This window comes from Phyllopteryx taeniolatus, chromosome 5 (assembly GCF_024500385.1).
Source record: "Phyllopteryx taeniolatus isolate TA_2022b chromosome 5, UOR_Ptae_1.2, whole genome shotgun sequence".
Lineage (NCBI taxonomy): Eukaryota > Metazoa > Chordata > Actinopteri > Syngnathiformes > Syngnathidae > Phyllopteryx > Phyllopteryx taeniolatus.
This window is the reverse complement of record NC_084506.1, coordinates 7,173,070-7,195,406: the sequence shown is the minus strand read 5'-3', so window position 1 is coordinate 7,195,406 and position 22,337 is coordinate 7,173,070. Positions and strand designations below refer to the sequence as shown.

At 44.0% G+C, this 22,337-nt stretch overlaps 2 protein-coding genes across 13 annotated transcripts in view; both read left to right on the top strand.

Moving 5' to 3' along the window:
* Positions 1-216: 216 nt before the first annotated feature.
* Positions 217-11,945, top strand: dus2 (dihydrouridine synthase 2). Of its 6 annotated transcripts, XM_061775052.1 has the most exons (16): positions 218-370; positions 1,491-1,621; positions 1,696-1,741; positions 1,821-1,912; positions 1,979-2,022; positions 2,865-2,925; positions 3,261-3,308; positions 3,379-3,444; positions 4,939-5,009; positions 5,079-5,165; positions 6,252-6,420; positions 8,344-8,465; positions 9,913-10,059; positions 10,133-10,220; positions 10,958-11,031; positions 11,347-11,945. In XM_061775052.1, the coding sequence occupies exons 2-16, from the start codon at positions 1,505-1,507 to the stop codon at positions 11,540-11,542; spliced, it is 1,428 nt and encodes a 475-aa protein (XP_061631036.1). In that variant the 5' UTR covers positions 218-370; positions 1,491-1,504; the 3' UTR covers positions 11,543-11,945. The 6 variants fall into 6 exon arrangements, with proteins under 6 accessions (XP_061631035.1, XP_061631033.1, XP_061631036.1 ...); XM_061775051.1 differs by having other exon boundaries at positions 217-370; positions 1,821-2,022; positions 3,379-3,393; XM_061775049.1 differs by having other exon boundaries at positions 217-370; positions 1,821-2,022.
* A 2,004-nt stretch (positions 11,946-13,949) lies between these two features.
* The window catches only part of LOC133478678 (voltage-dependent calcium channel subunit alpha-2/delta-4-like), a 39,084-nt gene continuing 30,696 nt past the window's right edge, over positions 13,950-22,337 (top strand). For 3 of the 7 annotated variants that reach the window (XM_061775031.1, XM_061775027.1, XM_061775029.1), the window contains exons 1-5: positions 13,950-14,207; positions 14,346-14,442; positions 18,557-18,638; positions 19,725-19,841; positions 20,148-20,207. In XM_061775031.1, the coding sequence (XP_061631015.1) occupies positions 14,132-14,207; positions 14,346-14,442; positions 18,557-18,638; positions 19,725-19,841; positions 20,148-20,207 (432 nt within the window). In that variant the 5' untranslated portion in view covers positions 13,950-14,131. The other 4 variants (XM_061775028.1, XM_061775025.1, XM_061775026.1 and 1 more) reach the window with 4 other exon arrangements.

The following is a 22,337-nucleotide window of genomic DNA, read 5'->3' as shown; positions in this document are numbered from 1 at the left end:
TTCTCTCGGAAGCTATTTGTAAAGTGTTCCCATTGTTGTTAACTGGCGTGTATTCAGACAACAGCCCTTTCTAAAAGCAACTGAGAAACAATAAATAAGAGTGCTCTCGAATGGACCACCTCACCTCATTTTAATGACAAATATTTGCATTTACTGTACGACATCTCCCTACTTTTGGAATATTATTCACTTAAAACTGCATGTAGTCTGTTCCGATCTTGGAAGGCGTGAGTGACTCATCGGTTTTTTTTCGTTTTTTTTTTTTGTTTCGTCTCGGTGCGGCGCGGACCAGGCGTGATGACGTCACCAAAAGAGTCAGGAAGTACAGCAGCACGCGACATTTTTGGCTAATTTGACATTTTACATGTGGGTGAGTTTATATGAAGTAAATGTAACATTCAGTCAACGTTATTTTGTGCAATTTGTGTGCGTCGTCTCGCTACTGCGCTAGTAGAGAAGCTAAAACGCTAGCATCGAAGCCGAGCTGAGTGAGCAGCCAAACTCCCCTCGGAAAAGTTCGAGTTTAACTTTTGTTTGAGTGTCGGCTTGCGAGCACACAGACAACAGAGTGGATTCGATCTATTAAAAAAAGTTATGCCATGACGCAGTTATTTCGGCGTGTGTTTTGGTTAGTTTTCTCCCATTTCATCTCATTGAAATCCGGATGCAAAAAATTGCTCCCCGTTGGGAGAAGTCTAATTCCGATGTGGACTCATTTACGTCTACAGTTGGTGAAAAATGACATTGGCAAATTGTTGTCTGTGAGAGTGAGCAACCGTTCATACAGCGAGTGGTAATTTAACTTGAATTTTAGTCAATTTCCCACCAGGCGGACATTTGCCCGGTGCTGCGTTCAGGTACTTAACTGAAGAAGAAGAAGAAGAATCATCTTTTATTGTCATGAACATGCATGCATGCACACGAAATATGTTCTCTGCATTTAACCCATCACAGTGAACACATACACATGTTAGTGGAACACACTGGAGCAGGGGGCAGCTGAAGCGCCCGGGGAGCATTTCGGGGTATCAGTGTCTTGCTCAAGGACACCACAGCCGTGAGTCCAGGGGATGTTGGCGGATGGTCCAGTCGGGGTTTTGAACCTAGGTCCCCCACGGTGGCAGGCGATGATCTTAACCATTGGGCCACGGCTGGCAAGGCCGCCTTGCCCCCTAAGCTATGCCAGGATGGTGGCGTGTCAGCATCTGTTTTGGATCATTTCTCCCATTTCATCTCAGTGAAATGAGGATGCTAAAAGTTGTTCCCCGTTGGAAGAAGTCTGCGTGATTGGTTGATCTGTTACTGTTGATCAACTGACACTTGGTGAAATTGGAAGACACAGATATTTTCATACTGCTGTCTGAGAGGGGATCAAATGTCCTACATTGAGTCCATTTTATTGGACTAAATTCCGCTGTTGAAAGACAAAATTGTTCGATGTATTCAATCGCTGGCGTTTCAAGCGGACTCTGGTCCCGTGCTGCGTTCAGGGACTTAACCGGACATGGCTGGCAGGCTGAGCTTCGCAAACATCACCGCCTTGGCCCCCATGGTGCGGGTGGGCACGCTGCCCATGCGCTTGCTGGCGCTGGACTATGGAGCTGACGTGGTCTACTGCGAGGTGAGGATGGAGGCAGAGTTCGTAGGTCATGGCCGAGGGCCGTGTTAGCTGTTGCGTTGTTTCTCGTCTCGCAGGAGCTGATTGACATCAAGATGGCTCAGTGCCGCAGGGTGGAGAACGGTGAGTGACGGCGCCGGTGACAGGAAGTGCGTGCGTGCGTGACGGGCCACGTGCGCGTGTGTTTGTGTGCGCGTGGCAGAGGTTCTGCAGACGGTGGATTTTGTGGCTCCGGATGATCGCGTGATGTTCAGGACGTGCGAGAAGGAGAAGCAGCGGGTCGTCTTCCAGATGGTGAGACAAGAAGTCGCTCGCGCGCACGCGTTCCTCTTGACGTCACGCGTGTTGGTCGTGTTGCAGGGCACCGCTGACCCGGACCGAGCCCTCGCTGTGGCCCGACTGGTGTGAGTCCTCATTGATCATTCGTCGATGTTCCCGAATGGCCGTCAATATCCCTGTAAATGCCCGGATCAGACTACAAGACCAATTTGCTTTCTCACAATGGCACGACGGCACCCTTGTATCTTTAGTTTCTTCTTCATTTTGAAAGCCTCCTGCAACAAAAGGTGCATTTGTTTGGACAAATATAAAAACAAAAATGAAGTCACGGTATAGTCGCACACATACGTGACTCGTCACTGTCGTAGTAAAAAACTGTCCACAAATTTGACGGCGGCGACGAATCGAAAGCTTAGCCCTCCGCAGGGCCGCCGTTATGCTAGTAAGTCGCACCGACGTCAAACCCGCCCATTTGCGCGACATTCGGCTCTTCCGCCGCATTCGTCGCGTCGCAGCCGCTCGCTCTGAAATGCTCCCGCGCTTTCGCAATTTTGTCTTCTTTTCCCACGTTTAGTCAAATATTGACTAACTAAATATTGACTAACTAAAGATAAACACATAGGGTAAATTTTTGTAAAAAAGCCAAATTCAATAGATGTAGGTAGCTCAGCTGGCGAATGCGCTGGACAGTGCGGCTCGACGAGAGGCTCGTCAAAGCGGAGGTTTTGTGGGGCCCGACCTGAAAAATCGCCGACGAGAGGCCAATAACGGGGCCAAAGTCTTGCAGTCTGATCCGGGCTTAAGTTGCTCTTCAATGGTTGTGAATGATCTTCAATGTTCCTGAAAGCTCTGCAATGCTCCTGAATGTGTCCCCCAAATGTTTGAGAAGGTTCCCAAAGCAGCTCACCCGGTTGAGAAAATTCCATAAACCCCAAAAACAATATAAATAATTCCGGTGCCATTTCAGGGAAAAGGACGTGGCGGCCATCGACGTGAACATGGGCTGTCCCAAAGAATATTCCACCAAGGTCAGTTGAAGAATATTGCGGGAAGTTATGGCCCAGTGATGTATTATCACTTTTTTTTTTTTTTTTTCTCACAAAAATCCAAATTCCAATTTAATCGATTTATTTATTTGTTTGTTCGTTTTTGAAAAAGCAAATGAATTTGGCGCTCTCCACACGTGCCCGTTGAAAGACGAAAACGTCGGTCAGTCGGTGGGAGTAAATGGTCGGATTGCAGCCGAGCAATATTAAAGATCCACGGCAGCGAAGGAGTTAAATGAGACGATTCTCAGGGAATATCGGCCACCCCTCCATGCTAACGTCCCGTGTGGCTGACGTGTACCCGTGCTGTGTTGCAGGGCGGCATGGGCGCGGCTCTCCTGTCCGATCCCGACAAGATCGAGGCCGTGAGTGTTTGGCGCAAACGAGCGGCTTTGCCTTGCCGAGACGTTTTGACGGCCGTCTTGTTTCTTGCAGATCCTCAGGAAGCTGGTGAGCGGAGTTTCTGTGCCCGTCACCTGTAAGATCAGGATACTGCCCTCGGTAATGACAACCACACTTGTCAATTTGTTCGCATCTGCTTTACATCTTCATGCGTTTTTCTTCACGCTTCACATTTTCGCCTCCTTCTTCAAAGAAGACGAGTTCACAGGCAAAAGCCGTCAAGCGCCATTTCGACAACAAAAACAAAACAAAACAAAAAGCCGCGCTTGCTTGCAGACTGCCTACTATGGCATCGTTGGCCGGTGCATTTCCGATTCCTGCACAACCGAACAACTTCTACATAAAACTACAACAAGATTTCATTGCAGTAACTGACAGGTGGCATTTTGAAGCAGGTACCGTCATCATCATCGAATTGTCCAAATCCTCAGAATTTCAGCATCTCGATTTCTGTCCAGGAAAGCACTCATTATCTTAGTAGTAGGTTTTTTTTTTCCAAAATAAGACATTTGCGAACAACTGCTTTTACTTTGGAAAACAGCGATCAACATTTTGTTGTGTTGTTTGTCCATTTTCTGCAAAGTCACTTTGAAATAAAGTCCTTGTTTTTGAATACGGGGATGGAAATTCAAAAGGTTTTTTGGATCCAATTCTTTAATTATTAAAAATAATTGACATGAATTGATTTTAAATAATTGTTAGTTGTAGGCTTCAGGGTTGATTTAAGGTTGAGGCTTAATTCAAGAGATTGTAGTTCTAGTACGCTCACTTGTTTTTAAAAAAAAAAAAAGTTTTTTTAATCAGAATCATCTTTATTTGCCAAGAAATTTGTCTCCGGTAGTTGGTAGTTTTTAATCCACAAATCATAACACTTACCCTTTCAGATTAACTTGATAGTTATTTGAAAATGTTTAACTTTTTGAACTAAATAATGTTCTTAAAATAAAATAAATGACTAATACCTCTTTGAAAGATGTCAGAATTGTGTTTTTTTTCTAAATTAGCCTCTTAATTGACAAAATGCAGAAGGTCACTTGACCAACGCACAACACGGGACGGCGGACTCCCTGCGTATACTGCGCTAACGAGCAGAACTACGATTGATGACATGACGTTTGAAGCCGAACTGGTTTTCTTTGTGGACGGTGTTTGGAAAAAAAAGTTAAATACATGTCCTGTATATCATGTATTTATATAAATCTGAAATGATATAAGTAAACATGGACTACTGTGATCTTGTGGCTCTGTGGTGAGCTCAAGTGTTTAAAAGACATTGTGCACGTTTCAAGTTCCTCCGGGTGCTTCGTGCCAGGATGAAGTGCTTTCACCTGTTTTGCCCAATGCGGAGGCAAGTTGCCTAAAAAGAATGGATTACGTCATATGTGTACTGTATTAACTTAGAATACCCAAAATGAAAATTATCAGCTTTAACCTGAAACCAGAAATTGAAAAACCAAAGTTCCCAAAAATGGAAATGAGAGCTTTCTCACTTGAAGTCTTTGTGTTTTCGTCACGTCTGCGTGTTTTTCCTTCCGCTGCTTCTTGTTTTCTTGCCGCAATCGCAAATAAATCTTCGCCCTGACGCGCCGACAGCTGGAGGACACGCTGACTCTGGCGCGGAGGATCGAGAAGACGGGCGTGGCCGCCGTCGCCGTCCACGGCAGGTGAGCCGTAACCGTGGCGACACCGGCCGCTGACGTTGGCCAATGTGCGTTGTCGTGGCGACCGTGCAGGTTCAAGGACGAGCGTCCCAGGCATCCGGTCCACTGCGACTACATCGGCGCCGTCGCTCGGGCCGTGGCCGTCCCAGTCATCGCCAAGTAAGGACACACGCATGGAAAGAGCCTTTAGTCGGGTCCAACTAGTGCACTCCCTTGTCCGTATACTAGTACACTTTGTCCTCACGAGTAAGTAGGGCTGCCACAAATGATTATTTTGATCATTGACTAGTCACCGATTATTTTTGCCACTAGTCCACTAATCTAGAGGTGCAATAATTAATCGATTAATCAACAACTATTTTGATAGCTGATGAATGGTTTGGACCTTGTCGAGTTCGAAATTGTCCAAAGCCTTCGATTGCAGCGTCTCAACGGTAAATCTTCCCCACTTTCTGTTGCCCTACATGTTTGCAGACTGATTAGCTTTGACTTTTTTTCTTAGTAAGACATTTGAAAAAAAAATCTGCTTTTACCTTGGAGAACAATGATCGACATTTTTGCCAATTTTCTGACACGTTACGGACTGAATCAGTAACTGAATCCGAATCAGTTCTGAATCATTTCAATAAAGTGATCCTTTACAACTCAATAAAAAAAAAACTATTTTAGAGAGGGGAAATGAAAAAATAAACTGAGATAATGTGGTTGCACAAGTGCACACACCCTCTTATAAATGGGGATGTGGCGGTGTTCAGAATTGAGCAATCACATTCAAACTTACATTAAATGGGAGTCAACACACGACTGCTTCTGATTGATCCCAAATAAATGTCAGCTGTTCTAGTAGGCCTTTCCTGACATGTTAGTAATCACAGCTTACAACACAGGCCATGGTCCCCAGAGCACTTCTGCAGCATCAGAGGGGCCTCATTGTCCATTGTTGTATAATAGACTAAAATAAATGCCGTCAGATATCAACGACGACTCTTTGCGTGGACTCATTTAAATTTGTTTAAAATATTGTTGAATGAAGGACAAAAATGGAATGCAGCAATAAGGGCACTTTTTTCCATCCAGGGCAAAAGGGCCTGGATGGAAAAAAGTTTGGGTCTATGTGTGCACATGCCTGACGATTATTTTATTTTATTTAACGGAAGTGTCCGTATGTGTGTCTGTATGCACGCACATCTCACGTTGTCCATGATGTGACGATGATATCGTCATCATCCCGGTGGTCCGGTTTAGCGGGGGCTCCCTGGACCTGGTCAAGACCCACGGCGACATCCAGGCCTTCAGGGCGGCCGCGGGCGCCTCGTCCGTCATGTTGGCGCGAGCCGCCATGTGGAACCCGTCCGTGTTTCGCAGCGCGGGCCCGCTTCCTCTCCACGACGTCATGATCCAGTACCTCAAATATGTGAGTCGCCCACCAGTCGCTTGACGCACCTGGAAAACCAGAAGCATTCAATTATTGACACATTTGAATTTGAAGGTAAACATACACAACAAAAATCCATATTTGACTTAAAATGCAGATCTCATGTTTATATTAGGACTGATGGGAGGCAAATTTCATTAAAAAAAAAAAAAAAAAACACTCCCCGACGGAACCTCTAAAAGCGTGCAAATTGTGTAGTTTGCATATACAGAGGGTACGCAAAGTATTTACATTTAAATGGTTCACTCTTTGTTATATTGCAGCCATTTGCAAAAATCATTTAAGTCCATTTTTTTTTCCACAATGTACACACAGCACCCCATATTGACAGAAAAAACAGAATTTTTGAATTTTTTTGCAGATTTTATTAAAAAAGACAAACTGAAATGTCACACAGCCACTTTTTGGAAATGATGGAACAGGTTTTTCACACCTGGATTTGGGGATCCTCTCTAGTGCTGCCAGGTTGGATGGTGAACGTTGGTGGACAGCCATTTTTAGGTCTCTCGAGATGCTCCATTGGGTTTAAGTCAGGGCTCTGGCTGGGCCATTCAAGAACAGTCACGGAGTTGTTCTGAAGCCACTCCTTCGGTATTTTAGCTGTGCGCTAAGGGTCATTGTCTTATTGGAAGGTGAACCTTCGGCTCAGTCTGAGGTACTGAGCGCTCTGGAGAAGGTTTTCGTTCAGGATATCCCCGTACTTGGCCGCATTCATCTTTCTTTCGATGGCAACCGGTCCTGCATCTGAAAACCCCCCCCCACAGCATGATGCTGCCGCCACCGTGCTTCACTGTTGGGACCGTATTGGAAAGGTGACGAGCAGTGCCTGCTTTTCTCCACACATGCCGCTTAGAATTAAGGCCATAAAGTTTGATCTTGGTCTCAACAGACCAGATCATCTTATTTCTCACCTTCTTGGAGTCCTTCAGGTGTTTTTTTAGCAAACTCCATGCAGGCTTTCATGTGTCTTGGTGGAGGGCTGCAGTGATGGTTGACTTTCTAGAACTTTGTCCCATCTCCCGACCGCATTTCTGGAGCTCAGCCACAGTAAATCTTTGGGTTCTTCTTTACCTCTCTCACCAAGGCTCTTCTCAGTTTGGCCGGACGGCCAGCTCTAGGAAGGGTTGCGGTCGTCCCAAACGTCTTACATTTCAGGATTATGGAGCCCACTTAAATGCAGCAGAATGTTTTTTGTAACCTTGGCCAGATCTGTGCCTCGCCAGAATTCTGTCTCTGGGCTCTTCAGGCAGTTCCTTTGACCTCATGATTCTCATTTGCTCTGACATGCACTGTGAGCTGTAAGGTCTTATATAGACAGGGGTGTGGCTTTCCTAAATCCAATCAGTATCATCAAACACAGCTGGACTCCAATGAAGGTGTAGAACCATCTCAAAGATGATCAGAAGAAATGGACAGCAGCCAAGTTTGTAATTATATGAGTGTGACAGCAAAGGCTCTGAATACTTATGGCTGTGTGAGATTTCAGTTTTTTTGAATAAATCTGCAAAAATTTCAACAATTCAGTTTTTTTCTCTCAATATGGTGTATGTTAGTGAGGTAAAAAATGAACTGAAATGATTGTGGCAAATGGCTGCAATATAACAAGGAGTGAAACATTTAAGGGGGTCTGAATACTTTCCTTACCCACTGTAGACCAATGGAAGCACTTCAACCCTAAAAGGTCCTAAAGTGGCACTTTAACTTTCAGTCTGTTTAATTTTGCCCAGGAAAATGTTCTCCTATTTTGTTTCCGCTATTTTGTATTGAAATGCAAATAAATGCATTTTACCAGCGTTAACAATATTCCCGACTTGAGATTTACGTATGATGTGAATGCAAGATGTGAAATGACGTCCTGACAGCTCGTGACGTGTCATGTGACGCGTCCGCTCGTGTGTGCAGGCGCTGCGCTACGACAATCACGCCTTCAACAGTAAGTACTGCTTGTGTCAGATGCTGCGAGACAAAGTGGAGTCGGCGCTGGGCAAACGCGTGCAGGCCGCACAGAACAACCAAGAACTCAGGTCTCACACACACACAAATAGATGCACAGTACTAGCGATTGAACTAGTATCGCTATTGGCTGTAGATGCGTAAATAGATATGAATAAAAGTGCTATATCTAGATAGAACTAGTATCAATAGTTACATAAATAGATATATACAACTACTACAGATGAACAGGTACACAGACAGAACAAGTGGAGACAAAAACAAGAGTTGCAACGATTAATCGATTATCAAATGAATCGGCAACTGTGTGGCTCATTGATTAATTGTTTGGAGACTTTGCTTGACTTCAGATTCTCCAACTCTTTGAGAGGGGGTGGGGGGGGAAACAATTTTACTACACCCTGGGCTGCCAAGCCGCGGAGGCAAAAGTTGTCAACGGATTGGAAGTCGCTAATCATCGCCTCCATGCTAGCGAATGAGCTAAAATGCTTCCCATGCTTCTTACACGCATCGTTTACGCTACCACAAAGGGAGGGCGAGGAGTGGGTGGGGAAAAAACAGAAAAACGTGACGCTAACTGCTAAGCTATCGTGTCATGAAGTCGCAAAACACTGAAATAACTGATTTGGTCACACGCTACACTTGTCACACACTTGTCTGACTGGAGCCGGGTTATAGCAGAGAGTAACCGAGTTTGAGCAAAGAACTAACAAGCAAACTAATACGCGTCTAGAAATATGAATGGAAAAAAATTCACGGCCACTGAACTGGAAATGAATGAATACGTCACTGGAGACGTCGTCTGAGAACAGGGTCAGGGTAAAAGTATATTATTATTCATGGTCAATATTTATAAGATAACCAAGGTTCAAAACTGAATTAGTAAAGGCAAAATCTCATGTACTTTGATTCAGGCTGCAACTGCATCCGCTATTGCAAGGTTGATACAATAAAAAACATTTTAAAAAATAACAAATATTGAAGCCGTAATGTATCAACGGTTACAATGATAGAGTAATGATTATGTTGTGCAATTGAACAGTAGGGAGAATAATTTTTATCCTATTACAGAATATACTGCAATAACTGACCTGTGGTAATGTTCTTGACAAAATAGGGAAGTTCAGATCAAATTTGGACAATTAGTTCTGGAAGTGAATTTTTATAGGATTGTATAGGCAGCTCTGGAATCATAAAACAATCATGTTTGTGCATTTTCTGCACTGTCAATTGGAAATCATGTCCGGTTTTAGAATGAAGGGATGGAAATTGATATCTGATTCATCGATTAGTCAGAAAAAGCTATTGACACAATAATTGAAAAAATCCTTATTTGCAGCCTTAATAGATACATAGACTTAGATTGAACTATTGGATATAGATCGATGGGTACAAGATAAATAGCTACAACCATTATAGACGTGGAGGTAAATCAAGTATAGAATGACTTCCTTTGTGTGGTGAAGCGGCGCTGAGCTAGTCTGTAGGTAAAAGTGTGTGATTTTGCGCGTTTCCCAGCGAGGCGTTTGATCTGGTCGCCGTGTTCGAGGAGACTCAGGCGGCGCTGGAGGCTCGCCGCGACGCCCTGCAGAGTCCCGAGCGGCGGCGGGACCACGTCATCGCCGTGGACGGAGATGTCACCACCATGGCCCTCAAGTTTCAACGGTAGCGTTGGAATTCTTCGGCCAAATAAGAGAAACCGTGGAGTGACTTGATTTGGTTTGTTTGCGGGAGGCAGACGCGAATATCCCCCTCAGCTCACGCCCAAGATGTTTCTGCTGGAGTGGAGCCGGCGACAAAAGTTGGAGCAGCCCACCTACCAAACTGTAAACAAATACTTTTGACTTTTGAAGGTCCCGTGCCATCAACGTTTTCATTTATTCTTCATCGCTTTTGATGTCCTTTTTATTGGGTTTGCGCGATCGTTTGGGTTGAAAATGCCCAGAATGCCCTTTTTCAAGCTATTCTAGTTGGTCTTTTCCGCCTGGCGTTTGAGTTGGACGGATAAGCTTTGCTCTGATTGGATCCCTGGTATTTCTCATTTACTTAATCGGATTGGTCTGTGGCGGCATCTCGGCGAGCGTATTGTGGCAACCGAGTGTTCACGGCGACTGAGCGTGACGCTCTGGAACCGCGATCCCGTAAAGGCTGCTCATATGCAGTGTGTACGTACGCACGCGCTTTTGTACTTGATGACTTTTATTCAAGCGCAAAAATGGAGACGCATCGAGTGGCACTGAAGGAGCGAGCGACGTGGGCAGAAAAAATGGACGCCGAGCTGATTTTCCAGCCTTCGCCTCGCTTCTCATTGACGATCACGTGCCCCGCGCTGGCGCGCTTTTGGCTGACCGTGACTGCAAAAGCTTGCGTTCAATGTTCTAAATATCGTCGAGTGATCGTGCAGAGATTTCAAACTTCAAGTCGGTCACAGATTCGTTTCCACCTGAGTTATGCGTCAAACAGGTGGAAAAAAAAAAGTAATTTGATGGAAGGGGACCTTTTAATAAATACACTTGGATCTGGAAATCACTTACGTACTTGAAAATGCGTGTGCCCCCTCCAGGTGCAACGTGCGCAGGATCGAGGCTTCCAGTCAACCGTGACGGTGGAAAACAGGAAGTACAGATCCTCGCTCTGGTCAGTACACGCGCACACACGCACACACGCACACATTCGCTCTCATTCGCTAACAGCGCGTACGTACGCACAAACTTGTGCTTCAGTGGTACGTACGAACATTTGAAGTTGCAACGTGCGACTGGCAATAATTCAAAGGTCAATCAGTGAATTGATTTTCAAAAGGAAATTTAGTGTCTTTGCCCTTTTTGATCAAACGATCTGAAAATGCGCCAAACGTTCAACTTAAGAACGCAAAGTAAGAACATCCCCAACGCATTTATACGTGAACGAGGCCTGTGGTGTTTTCGACCTTGTGACCTTTTGTTCCCCCAGGGAGAAGTCAAAGAAGTTTGCCGAGCAGGCGTCCGCCGTGGTTTGTCTGCGCGCTCGCGGAATTCCGGAGAGTCGCGTCGGCCAGGAAAACGGCGGACGGCCGCATAAAAGGAAGACGGAGGACGGCCGCGACGTCGGCCAAGAAAAGAGGAAGAAACAAGCGGGCGACGGCGAGCGGGAGACTGGCGGCTCGTGAGGACAAAACCTTTTGACTTTTATTTTTCTTCCGACGTTTGGAATCCCGAGGACGACACGAACACGACTCGCGGATATCTCCGCTAGCTTTTGATTTTGTTGGAACGTTATGTTGAGCTTTAGCCCGCGAGCGAGCTGCGCCTGCGGCCGACTTGGGGGCAGCATCATTTAGTTCGGGACAAACTTGAGCGTTGAACGAGCAGAAATTTACTGTAACGATGATCAAAACGAGAGGAATTTATCTGAACAGTTCACTTAGATTTTTATGTCCAAATCATGTACAAACATTTAGCTGCATGTTGTTCAATTTTCTTGAAATCTTCGGATTGTTTTATTTGTCTTCTACTTTTTCTCTTGATAATATGATTAAACGGACAACTGTTGCGTTCAAGCCAAAAAGTTAACGTTGTCTATTGGCCTCATTTAGTTGAAAAGTTGAAGTATTTTCTTCTTCAAACCTTTATTGAACGTTCAATTAGTTCAAGGCAAGTTGTAAGCGGAGGAGACGCCCAAGCCGATCTGGGTCATGGTGCGTTCGAGCGCGTCGGGAATCTTCGTAGACGTACAATTTGAGTCGAACTGAATGTGATACGAGGCAGAATTAAAAGTGCCGTAAGCAAACTTTACACATTTACATTTCCCATATCATTTGCCATTTTCATTTTCATTTTTTTGTATTGCTTGATTCCTTTGTTTGTACGGTGAACTTGAGTGGCGCGAAAGGTGCCTTGAACTAAATTGAATTATTATTATATTATTACATGACATTCTACTTGCCAAGTTTAAATTGGAATTAAGTGGGAATATGGTAAACAAGAACAAAACCAGACATCGATGCAGTGATATTGAGACCTCCGATGAAATCCAGATGCGGTTAATTGTGTCGTCTGGAAGACAAAAGAGCCGATGAATGGAGTCCAAATGTCATGTGACCCGTGGGCGTGTGCATGACTAAAAATGCCGCAGGAAGAGAAAGAAGTGTGTGAAAAGAGAAAGCAAAACGAGTTAAAACTAAGCTCGATTGTCGATTGACGGTACTTGCACACACAAACAGAACCAGTTTGAAGCGGTTACATTCAATCTCAGTAGAAACTCCAAGAGGTGGATCCAAACCCGTTTGTGCACACGACGCACGGTCACGTGATCTAACGCGGACCACTTTGATCTTGTGACTTGTCTCCTCTGCGTTTCTGACGTCACACTAACTTGAAGTCCTGTGATTCCCCTCTGTGTCCACCAGATGGCAACGTCGTCATTGTCAAGATCACGTTTTCCGGCTTTGTAGTCTGTATCGTTGTTATCGTTCATCATTTGCTCAATAATAGTTCCAAGTCAGATGATGTCATCATTGCAACCCTTGAGGGCGGTCATGTGTCGGTCATGAATGATTCTACGGCAAATTTCCGCTTTCAAGACTTTGAAGTGGACCACGAACACTTCCCAATTCACGCTCATTTCACAGTTGTGTGAAAATGTCAGACTTGTCTGCTTTTGAAGACAATTGCTTTCTTGCAGTTGTCTGGTTTTGCGACGAAAGGACATCAGAGACCTCTTTGAAAGACCTTTTCGATAAAAGCCTCCTAATTGCTTCATTTATATGAAAATAATCATTAGCTTCAACCTGGAATCAGAGATTTCAAAGAACTCGTTAGACTAAATTCCCCAAAATAGAGACGCCTGCTGCTTTTGGGTTTGGAACTCTTCAAATCCAAACAAAGTGACGAGACGCGAGTGGCTGGAGAGAGCTGATTGGCTGACACCAGGGGAGCAGGCCTGACGACAAGTCGCAACGAGCAGAATGCGAAGACGCGTCCATCCATTTTCAACACCGCTTATCGTGTTCAAAAACGAAACTAAATCAGAAACGGAGGAAATTGGAACGAATGTCACGTGAAACCAAAAAACAAAAGAAAGAAAACCCTGATTGTAACATGACTGATCAATCAGTCATGTTACAATCAGTGTTTTCAATGTCCACGGAGCAAATATATGGGTCATTGTTTTGTCATTTGATATCAATAACCCGCTGAATTTCATTTTGAAAATCCATTTTACTGATCTTAGTATTTGAACCATTGCCTGTGATGACACTTTAGTTACACGTACAATGTCGTCATAGCCGCCGCGCATCGTTTCACACCATGAATATTCCAACTGATCGTTATTGTTGATATTATTGATTGCCATATCCGAGAGGTAGCTGTAATATATTAAATATCAATGCATTCATTTAAACAACTGATATGATGTTGGTACTGTGAACTGTGTGTGCCTGTGTGTGTGTTGATGTGTGTGTGTGTGTGTATGTATGTGTGACTGTGTGAGGACATCAACAAAAATGAAGTTACTATATACACAGGTGTGTGCATGCGCTTGTGTGTGTGTGTGTGTAATCCTCTTAGATGAAAGGGAGCATCCGTCCAATGAGGCGCTCCCGTCAGTCTCGTCCCGCCCGCCCCTCGCTGCCGCAGAAGAGGTTTTTTTAATCCAAGTGGATTATGTTGCAAATTGGGTGAGCTGCTGCAAAATCTCCAGCGAGACGCCGGAAGCCGCGTCCGCCCTCTCGCTTCCAGAACCGCGAGCCGACGTCATGAGGAAGAACTCGCCGGAACCCGGAAGACGAGGCGGCAAGAACGGGCCGACTGTTGAAGATCTCCAGGACGACGGTGAGGAGCTTTCGTGAGGATCTAGAAGAAGCGGAACCTTGATGACGAGCAACAGGCCGGTGTTGACCCGGGAGCCCGTGTGAGGAGGCGTCATCCGTTCTCTTAAGTCCTCCTGATGAACCCCGGTGGTCTTCTCAGGAAGCAGAATGGCGAACAGGTCCAAACCGCACCGAGTTCTAGGATTCTTCTTCCTGTGGATCGGCGTTCAAGCGCAGATGAAGATACCGCCAGAGATGTAAGTCAGCCCCTTGCTGTTGTCGTTTTTCGACCCAAACCCTAAGCCTACTGCGTATAAGGGAAACGGTTTCAGACTGGTTCCTGTTTCTACTGTCTACAGGAAGAATGAAACTGTCAATAAATGAATGAATGAATGAGGGTCAAACTGCTTCTGATTTAGGTCTTAAAGTTTGTACTGTGACTGAATGAAATGGGTTCCAACTGGTTCTGATCCAGATATTATTGTTTCAAACTGGCTCTGAGTTAGATGTTTGTGTTTCTGCTGTGGATGAATGGAACTGTAATCCTAACCCTAATGTAAATGAATGAACCAGGTTCAAAGTGGTTCTGATCGAGCTTATTTGTGTTTCTTCTGTGGATGAATGAAATGATAAAAACGGACCGCATGAACGACTGGAGAAGGTTCAGACTGTTTGTGAGCTAGATCTTAATGTTTCTGCTGCAAATGAATGAAACCGGTTCAAACTGGGTGTGCTCAAGATCGTCATGTTTTTAACGATGAATGAATAAGACCCTAACCCTAGAGTGAATGACTGAACCACGTCCAAACTGGTTGTGACCGATAGTTTCATGTTTCTACCATGGCTGAATGAAGTCCTAATCCTGAGCCTAACCCTACTGTGAATGAACTAGGTTCAACCTGGTTCTGAGCTTGGTTTTAAAGCTTATACCGCATAAGAATGAAACAGGGTCACAATGGTTGTGTTCTAGATCGCCATGTTTCTCTGGTGAATCAATGAAACCTGTTCAAACTTGTGCTGATCGAGCCATAAAGTTTCTAATGTGAATGAATGAAATGCTAATGCTAACTGTACTGGCGAAGAATCAAACAGGTTGAAACTGTTTGTGGTCCAAATTGTCCTTTTTTTCCTTATCAGTGATCATCTGACCGATATTATTATTATTTTTTTTTAATTCCATTATTGAATTGTCAGTCAAAGTGACTCAGCAGAAGCGTCTCAAGAGCACCTGGAATGAATGATGAAATTAACGATAAATAGAAAAAATCAATAACCTACGTGCTTGGGCCTAAGGAATATTCATATTCATAATCGTAATCACATTAATGGAGTGATTCCAAGCGGTCGCATTCCTCCTGTGGCTGCGTCTCATTGGCTGGCGGGAGCGAGAGGCCCCCCCTCGCTGCCCGGTTAGGTCAGTGGGCGGGATTTGGAAGGGAGGCTCCCTCCGAGTGTCGCACATATTTCGCCGCCGCTTGTCCGTCTGCCATCTTGTCCGCTCGGTCTGCTCATCTGGTTAATCTGCGTTAGGCGCCGGGCTGTGCGCCCTCCCGCAACCTTCGGCCGCGCAGTGCTCAGAATGCCTTTCAGAATGGCCCACCGTGTTTTAGAACGCTTCCAGAATGATCCTCAATGTTCCAGAATGGTCAGAATGCTTCACAATATCCCACAATGTCAGTGGTGTTGTTACAGTCCACACAAATACCCATGGAATTAGCATAGTTTCAATGATTTGATCTCAAGTGGTCCGGACCAGTATATCCGTGGCCTTACAAGCTATAAATAACGACAAATCAAATTATTTATTTTTTTACCATTTATTTGGGTGCACATAATTTCGACCGCATTTGGGAAAATATATATGTATTGATTATTGTCTTGTTGCAAATCTGAAAATGTCATGACAAAAATTTGAGCAATTTCAACAATATTAAGAATCAGTGTTTTCATTTACAGTTGCAACTTACAGGTCACAGTAGATCTACAATAGAAACTTTTGTAAAACAAGCTATTTAGAAAACATTTGAAAATGACATCAATTTCCACATGCATCCGGAAACCTTGAAAACCTCAAGTGACACCCACACAAACTCAAGTGGGAACCTTTTAGCATGAAAGTGTAATTCTGCCCCCTGCCTGCCTTGGAAACGTCAACAGGCAGACTGACAGAGAGAAACTCCAAAAATCGAGACAAAATAAATGGGTTAGCTATGACTATTAAGGACACCGGTTCTACGGTGCTTGTGTCAAAACAAAAGTGTACTCCGGATTGGATCCCCACACGGGCCAGTTCTGGGCCGCGGGCCGTGTGTTTAATAGCTGTGTTAGACCATTTCCGAGAATTGTTCCAAAAGGGCCCACCATGTTCTAATTTTTGTTACATTTTTTTACAATGTCCCACACTTCCCCACAATGTTCTAGAATGGTTGGAGAGAGTTGCCTCACATCCCCCTGATGTCCTAAAATGGTTCCAGAATGCACCACAAGTTCGAGAATGCTTCCTTAATGTCCCAAAATGTTCGAGAATTTGGGGATTTTTTTTTTTTTTAATGCCCCACAATCTCCTCAAACGGTTCCAGAACATACCGCAATGTTATGGAATGATTCCAGAATGCTGCAGAATTTTCTGGAAAGCGCCACAGTTGTTTGACGATTGCGAGCGTGATAAATGATATTATTGCCCCCATTTCCATCACGCGCATTCTCACGCTAACAGCCGATCCGTCGCCATCTTTGGCCGTCCCGGACGGATGATGTGGCGTCCCGCTAATAAGGTTGCGCTTTATGCACAGCCGTGCTTTTTTTGTTCTTTTGCCGGCTCATGCGAAAAGTGAAGTTGAGCTGCCGGGATAAAAATAACAAAGTAAAGCCTGACATCAGGGATTTGGCTCATCACTTTAACTCGCGTGTGTGTGTGTGTGTCCTCACAAACATGGAAGTACTTCCTCTGTTGATGACATCATCATGACTTTGCACAATTGATTTTAGTGTAGCCTCTCACTTGTGTTTCTGCTGCGTTGTCGTATTTTGTGTTTTGTTGTTTATGTTGTTTTATGTTAAGCGTTTGCTGGATTGTGTTTTCTGTGTGTTGCATGTTATGTTGCATTGTGCTGGGTTGTGTGACGTTCTTTTATGTTGTTAGGTATCATGTGTTTTGTTAGGTTGTGTTATTTTGTGTGTTTTCTGTTATGTGTTTTAATTGGGTTGTGTTATTGTGTGTGTTGTTATGTTTTGTTTGATTGGTTTGTGTTGCATTGTGTTGTTATGAGTTTGTTAGGTGTGTTATTTTGTGTGTTATTACGTGTGATGTGTTGTGTTGCTGAGTTGCATTGTGTTATGTTGTGTTGTTTTGTGTTGTGTGTTGTTCAGTTGGGTTATTTTGTGTTGTAATGTGTTATGCATTCCCTTGTGGATATTGTGTTCTGTTGTATCTTATCATTGTGTTGTTTGTTTCTGTTTTGTTGCATTGTGTTGTGAAATTGTCTATTTTGTTGTGATGTGTTCTGTTTCATGCATTGTGGAGGGCTGCAGTGATGGTTGACTTTCTAGAACTTTCTCCCATCCCCTGACTGCATCTCTGGAGCTCAGCCACAGTAAATCTTTGGGTTCTTCTTTACTTCGCTCACCAAGGCTCTTCTCCCCCGATTGTTCAGTTTGGCCGGACGGCCAGCGCTAGGAAAGGTTCTGGTCGTCCCAAACGTCTTCCATTTCAGGATTATGGAGCCCACTTCAGTGCAGCAAATATTTTTTGTAACCTTGACCAGATCTGTGCCTTGCCACAATTCTGTCTCTGAGCTCTTCAGGCAGTTCCTTTGACCTCATGATTCTCATTTGCTCAGACATGCACTGTGACCTGTAAGGTCTTATATAGACAGGTGTGTGGCTTTCCTAATCAAGTCCAATCAGTATCATCAAACACAGCTGGACTCCAATGAAGGTGTAGAACCATCTCAAGGACGGACAGCACGCGAGTTCAATATGTTGGGGTCACAGCAAAGGGTCTGAATGCTTACGGCTGTGTGATATTTCAGTTTTTCTTTTTTAATAAATTTGCAAAAATTTCAAAAATTCTGTTTTTTTCTGTCAATATGGGGTGCTGTGTGTGCATTAATGAGGAACAAAATGAACTTAAATGATTTTAACAAATTGCTGCAATATCACAAGTGCAAAATTTTAGGGGGTCTGAAAACTTTCCGTATATGTATATGGAGTGTATTTATTACTGTATGCAATATGTTGTTGTACACCACATAGAGTGACATTTTGTGTTGTGTGATACATTCAATGCGATATGTTTGTTGTGTTACACAGTATATTGTAGCGGTATATCATACGTTGTGTTACACGGTATGTTGTGTTGTTGTGTTACAGTGTGCAGCAGTGGGCGTCCATCTTCTCGTCGCAGCTTCGAGATCTTTCCACCAAATATTCGGGATCTCTTCTCCTGCAGAAGGTTGGACTTGTCGATCCGCTTCGACACGTTTAACGCCGAGAAAGCTCACCGATGACTCGGCGGACTCGGGATCCGATTCGAGTGGCTCAGATCGAGACGCTAAAAATAAGTGACGCGAATCCCTCGTGACACAAATAGCCTCACTGAACCGGGTTAGTGTGCTTTGTTTAGCTCCAAGCTAACTAGCGCTCCTCGGTTCATCTCAGCTAGCGTTTGTTAGCCGCGGCAGCAGTGGTGGCTAAAGTAACTAGCCCCACTTTATCCATAAACACAAGTACAGATACTTGTGCCAAAAAAACAGATTCTGGTGACAGTAGAAGGACTGATTACTTAAAAGTAAATATATATATTAAAAAAAACAGACTCATGTGCTTGAAAGTAAAACTGAATTTTATCTGTCAATTACACACAATCGCCGTTTTGATAGCTTGGCGCAATGGGAAAAAAAACTGCACACAATCTAGTTTTCTTCTTTGATAAAGTAATATACTTTTGTACTAAAAATCACGTTACATAATTACGGGCCGACCACGACTAGCGAACATCCGTTGATAATTGACGCTTATTATAATTACCAGGATTTTCTCCCTTGAAAAAATATTCAAATAAGCAGGATGGGATCAAAAAAATAAGGTACTCCCCCTCCATTCCGGGGGTTGCGTGAAATCTGCGAAATATCCTGTTTGAAAACACCCCAAGCATGTTTTTAGAGCAGAACACACCTTGAAAACAATACAAACACATTTAAACATATAATATACTGACAGAGAGTAAAAACAATGGATAACAAAATATTGTACAAAAAAAGTTGAGTAACCGCTGTTATAAACCTCAGCCCAAAAATCTGCGATACAGCGAGGCCGCTTAACGTGAATCGTGATTTTAGTGTGCAATTATCGTACCGCAAAATTTCCACAAATACTTTGTTTTGTCAATTCATATTCAAGTAGCTGCCCACTCGCTGGTATAAAAGTGCAAATTATCTTGCAAACCTGGGCGAAGGACAGCAAAGTTTATGAATTTGTTTTTTTAATTACTGTGCGTGTGTGTGTGTGTGTGTGTGCGCGTGTGTGCGCGCCGATTCAGAAACTGAAGGACGTGGAGCCCATCGTCAAGATGGTGGACGTGGACGGAGGCGATCTGGTCAAGGATTACGCAGACCAGATCGAACGCATGCTGGGCAGCAAAATGAAGTCGGTCAAGGTGCTTTTTAGAGTTCATACAGAGCGCCCATTCGTTTGTTTCATTCAGAATCAGCCAAGTAGGCTCAACTTTCATCTGCCCATGGGGCACTAACAATTACGCCCCATGATGTCTGCCTAGCAACAGGTTGCAAGCGGGTCAAATGAATTCTGTTGCTCTGCGTCTGCCGAGTTGTTAACAGTCTTTGTTGAGTGTTACAAATGAATCGCACGTTTTTTTTATGCGCATTTCAAAATAAAGGCACACAAAATGTATTTATTTGAAATGTGTTTTGTAATCTAATCTGTAATTTTTATTGTCCTTCAGCGGTTAGCCGAGTCTGCGGAAGACGCCGACCTCTACCACGATTTCAACGCGTCCTTAGAGGTGCGTGTGTGGTTTTTCCCTCCAGGTAATTTGTAATTAATACAGAGTATGACAAACTGTTAGCCCCTGTTTTAGCGTTTAGTCAAGTGACTGTTGTTTTTGTAAGCAATTTTTTCTTTTTTAATTGTTCCATTTTTGATTGTGCCCAATGAACTCTGAATTTGCCTTGGCCAGGAAAATAATTAAAATAATAATTATTTGATAGTAATTAATATAACATTTCAATGAAACTGAGGAAAATATTTCATATACAGTATTTTATGAAATTAGAAACTAGTGTAGCCCTACTGGGCAGTACTCACAAAACCGTTGAACCCTCAGTTCACTGGGGGGAAAAAACCCAAACCGATTGTCGTAGGAACGAGCCCTCAAAACGCTTCAGTAGGCACAGCGACTGGATCCCGTAGCGTCGAAGCGGCAGCCCGGTGGCGTTGAGCAGGCAGGACCCGTGGCTTTGAAATAGTAAATCCGTTCGCGTTCAAAACAGTCCAAGAATCAGTTCGTGTCCAAAAACAGTCCAAGCATCCGTTCGTTTCCAAAAACAGTCCAAGCATCCGTTCGTGTCCAAAAACCAGGTGCAGAACCCCGCCAAAAAAAGTCTCTCTCCCTGGTCCCGCATCTCCCGCTCTTCCTCTTCACGACTCACCTCCTTCCCCCAATCCCATTGGACCACCACCCCTTCAATCAATCATTAAAACAAAAAAAAACCTGAAATGTTCACAGACCCCTCGGGACGCAGGAAACCCCAGTATCCATCCACACAAAGAACCAAACAAACTTTTAACTAGTTTTCACAACAGCAATTCAAACAAATACAGTTCAACACATTTTAGTCAGTACACTACACTCTCCCCCCACAAAAAAAAATTTGTCATGCCCTCATGACATGTATAACAACATAAACTTTTATGAACAGGATAAACACTCCCCTCTCAAACCAATCCACTTATAAAAAATGCTCTTGTACCTCAAAGGTGATGGAGATAAGCCATATGTCTTATCATCAACCTTAGCTAGAGAGACAGTATGAGTACTAACTGCCACAGAGCTTGGACTCCCTAACAAGTCATAGGTTAGTCGGGTAGGAACCCTTTTCAGTCTTTGAGGCCGTCGTGCCTCGTCTGAACTCTCTGTAACACTGTCTTGTCTCGCAGCCGTTACATCGAATGTCTGTGCTTCAGTGTCCCTTCCAGTATCACCAGTACTTTCAAAAGTCTCATCTTGCACTACGGATCCATCGTCATCTGTTGCCGCAGATGCCTCAACTGTAACCTCATCCATCTCTTGGTTAATTGGAGGGACAACTTGATCCAAATCCATGCTGACAGGTTCTGATTGAACAGTTTCCTGAGCTTCCGGTTGTCTTGACTCACATATGGAGTGATAATCATACCACACACCCATTTCATCCTCTTCTGAGTCAGATGCAGACTCAATCTTTTCAACATGATCAAGCGCTGGTACACCAGAAAGATTACAGTTTTCAGCCCTCTTTGCTTTGAGTCTTTTGCTGGCTCTCCGTTTGCGTTGAAGTGTATCTTCGTTCTTTTCCACATTCAATTTCACTTCCTGTCCAATGGGCAGAATGTGATTTCGGTGCAATACTTTGTTAGAGCCTTGTCCGTTCTCTGGCTTCAACTTGAACACAGGCAAACCAGGGAGTTGACTCTCCACAACGTATGGTGTAGCTTTCCAACGATCAGCTAGCTTGTGTTTTCCTTGCAGTCCAAGATTTCTGATTAACACCCTGTCACCAGAGACTAATGGACAGAAACGAACTCTCTGATCGTAGCGTTGTTTGTTCCCTTCATTTTTTTTTCTAGCCATGCTCTCGGCGAGCTGGTAGGCAGTCTGTAATTCTCGTTTCATGTTTTTGACGTATTTCAGATAGGACTTGGTGGATGTACCATCACTTGAGACTCCAAATGCCACATCTACTGGCAGTCTAGCCTCTCGACCGAACATGAGAAGATATGGCGAGTGGCCTGTTGACTCATTTAGCGTGCAGTTGTATGCATGCACCAGCTGACTGATGTATTTACTCCATTTACTTTTGTCCTGCGCATCAAGAGTACCGAGCATGTTGAGAAGAGTTCTATTGAAACGCTCAGGTTGCGGGTCACCCTGCGG

Excerpts from the sequence above, each read along its gene's own strand:
- dus2 (XM_061775049.1), top strand. The coding sequence starts at position 1,505 with ATGGCTGGCAGGCTGAGCTTCGCAAACATCACCGCCTTGGCCCCCATG. Across the intron at positions 2,926-3,260 it reads CCAAAGAATATTCCACCAAG|GGCGGCATGGGCGCGGCTCT; the intron begins GTCAGTTGAAGA and ends GCTGTGTTGCAG. Across the intron at positions 5,010-5,078 it reads GCCGTCGCCGTCCACGGCAG|GTTCAAGGACGAGCGTCCCA; the intron begins GTGAGCCGTAAC and ends GCGACCGTGCAG.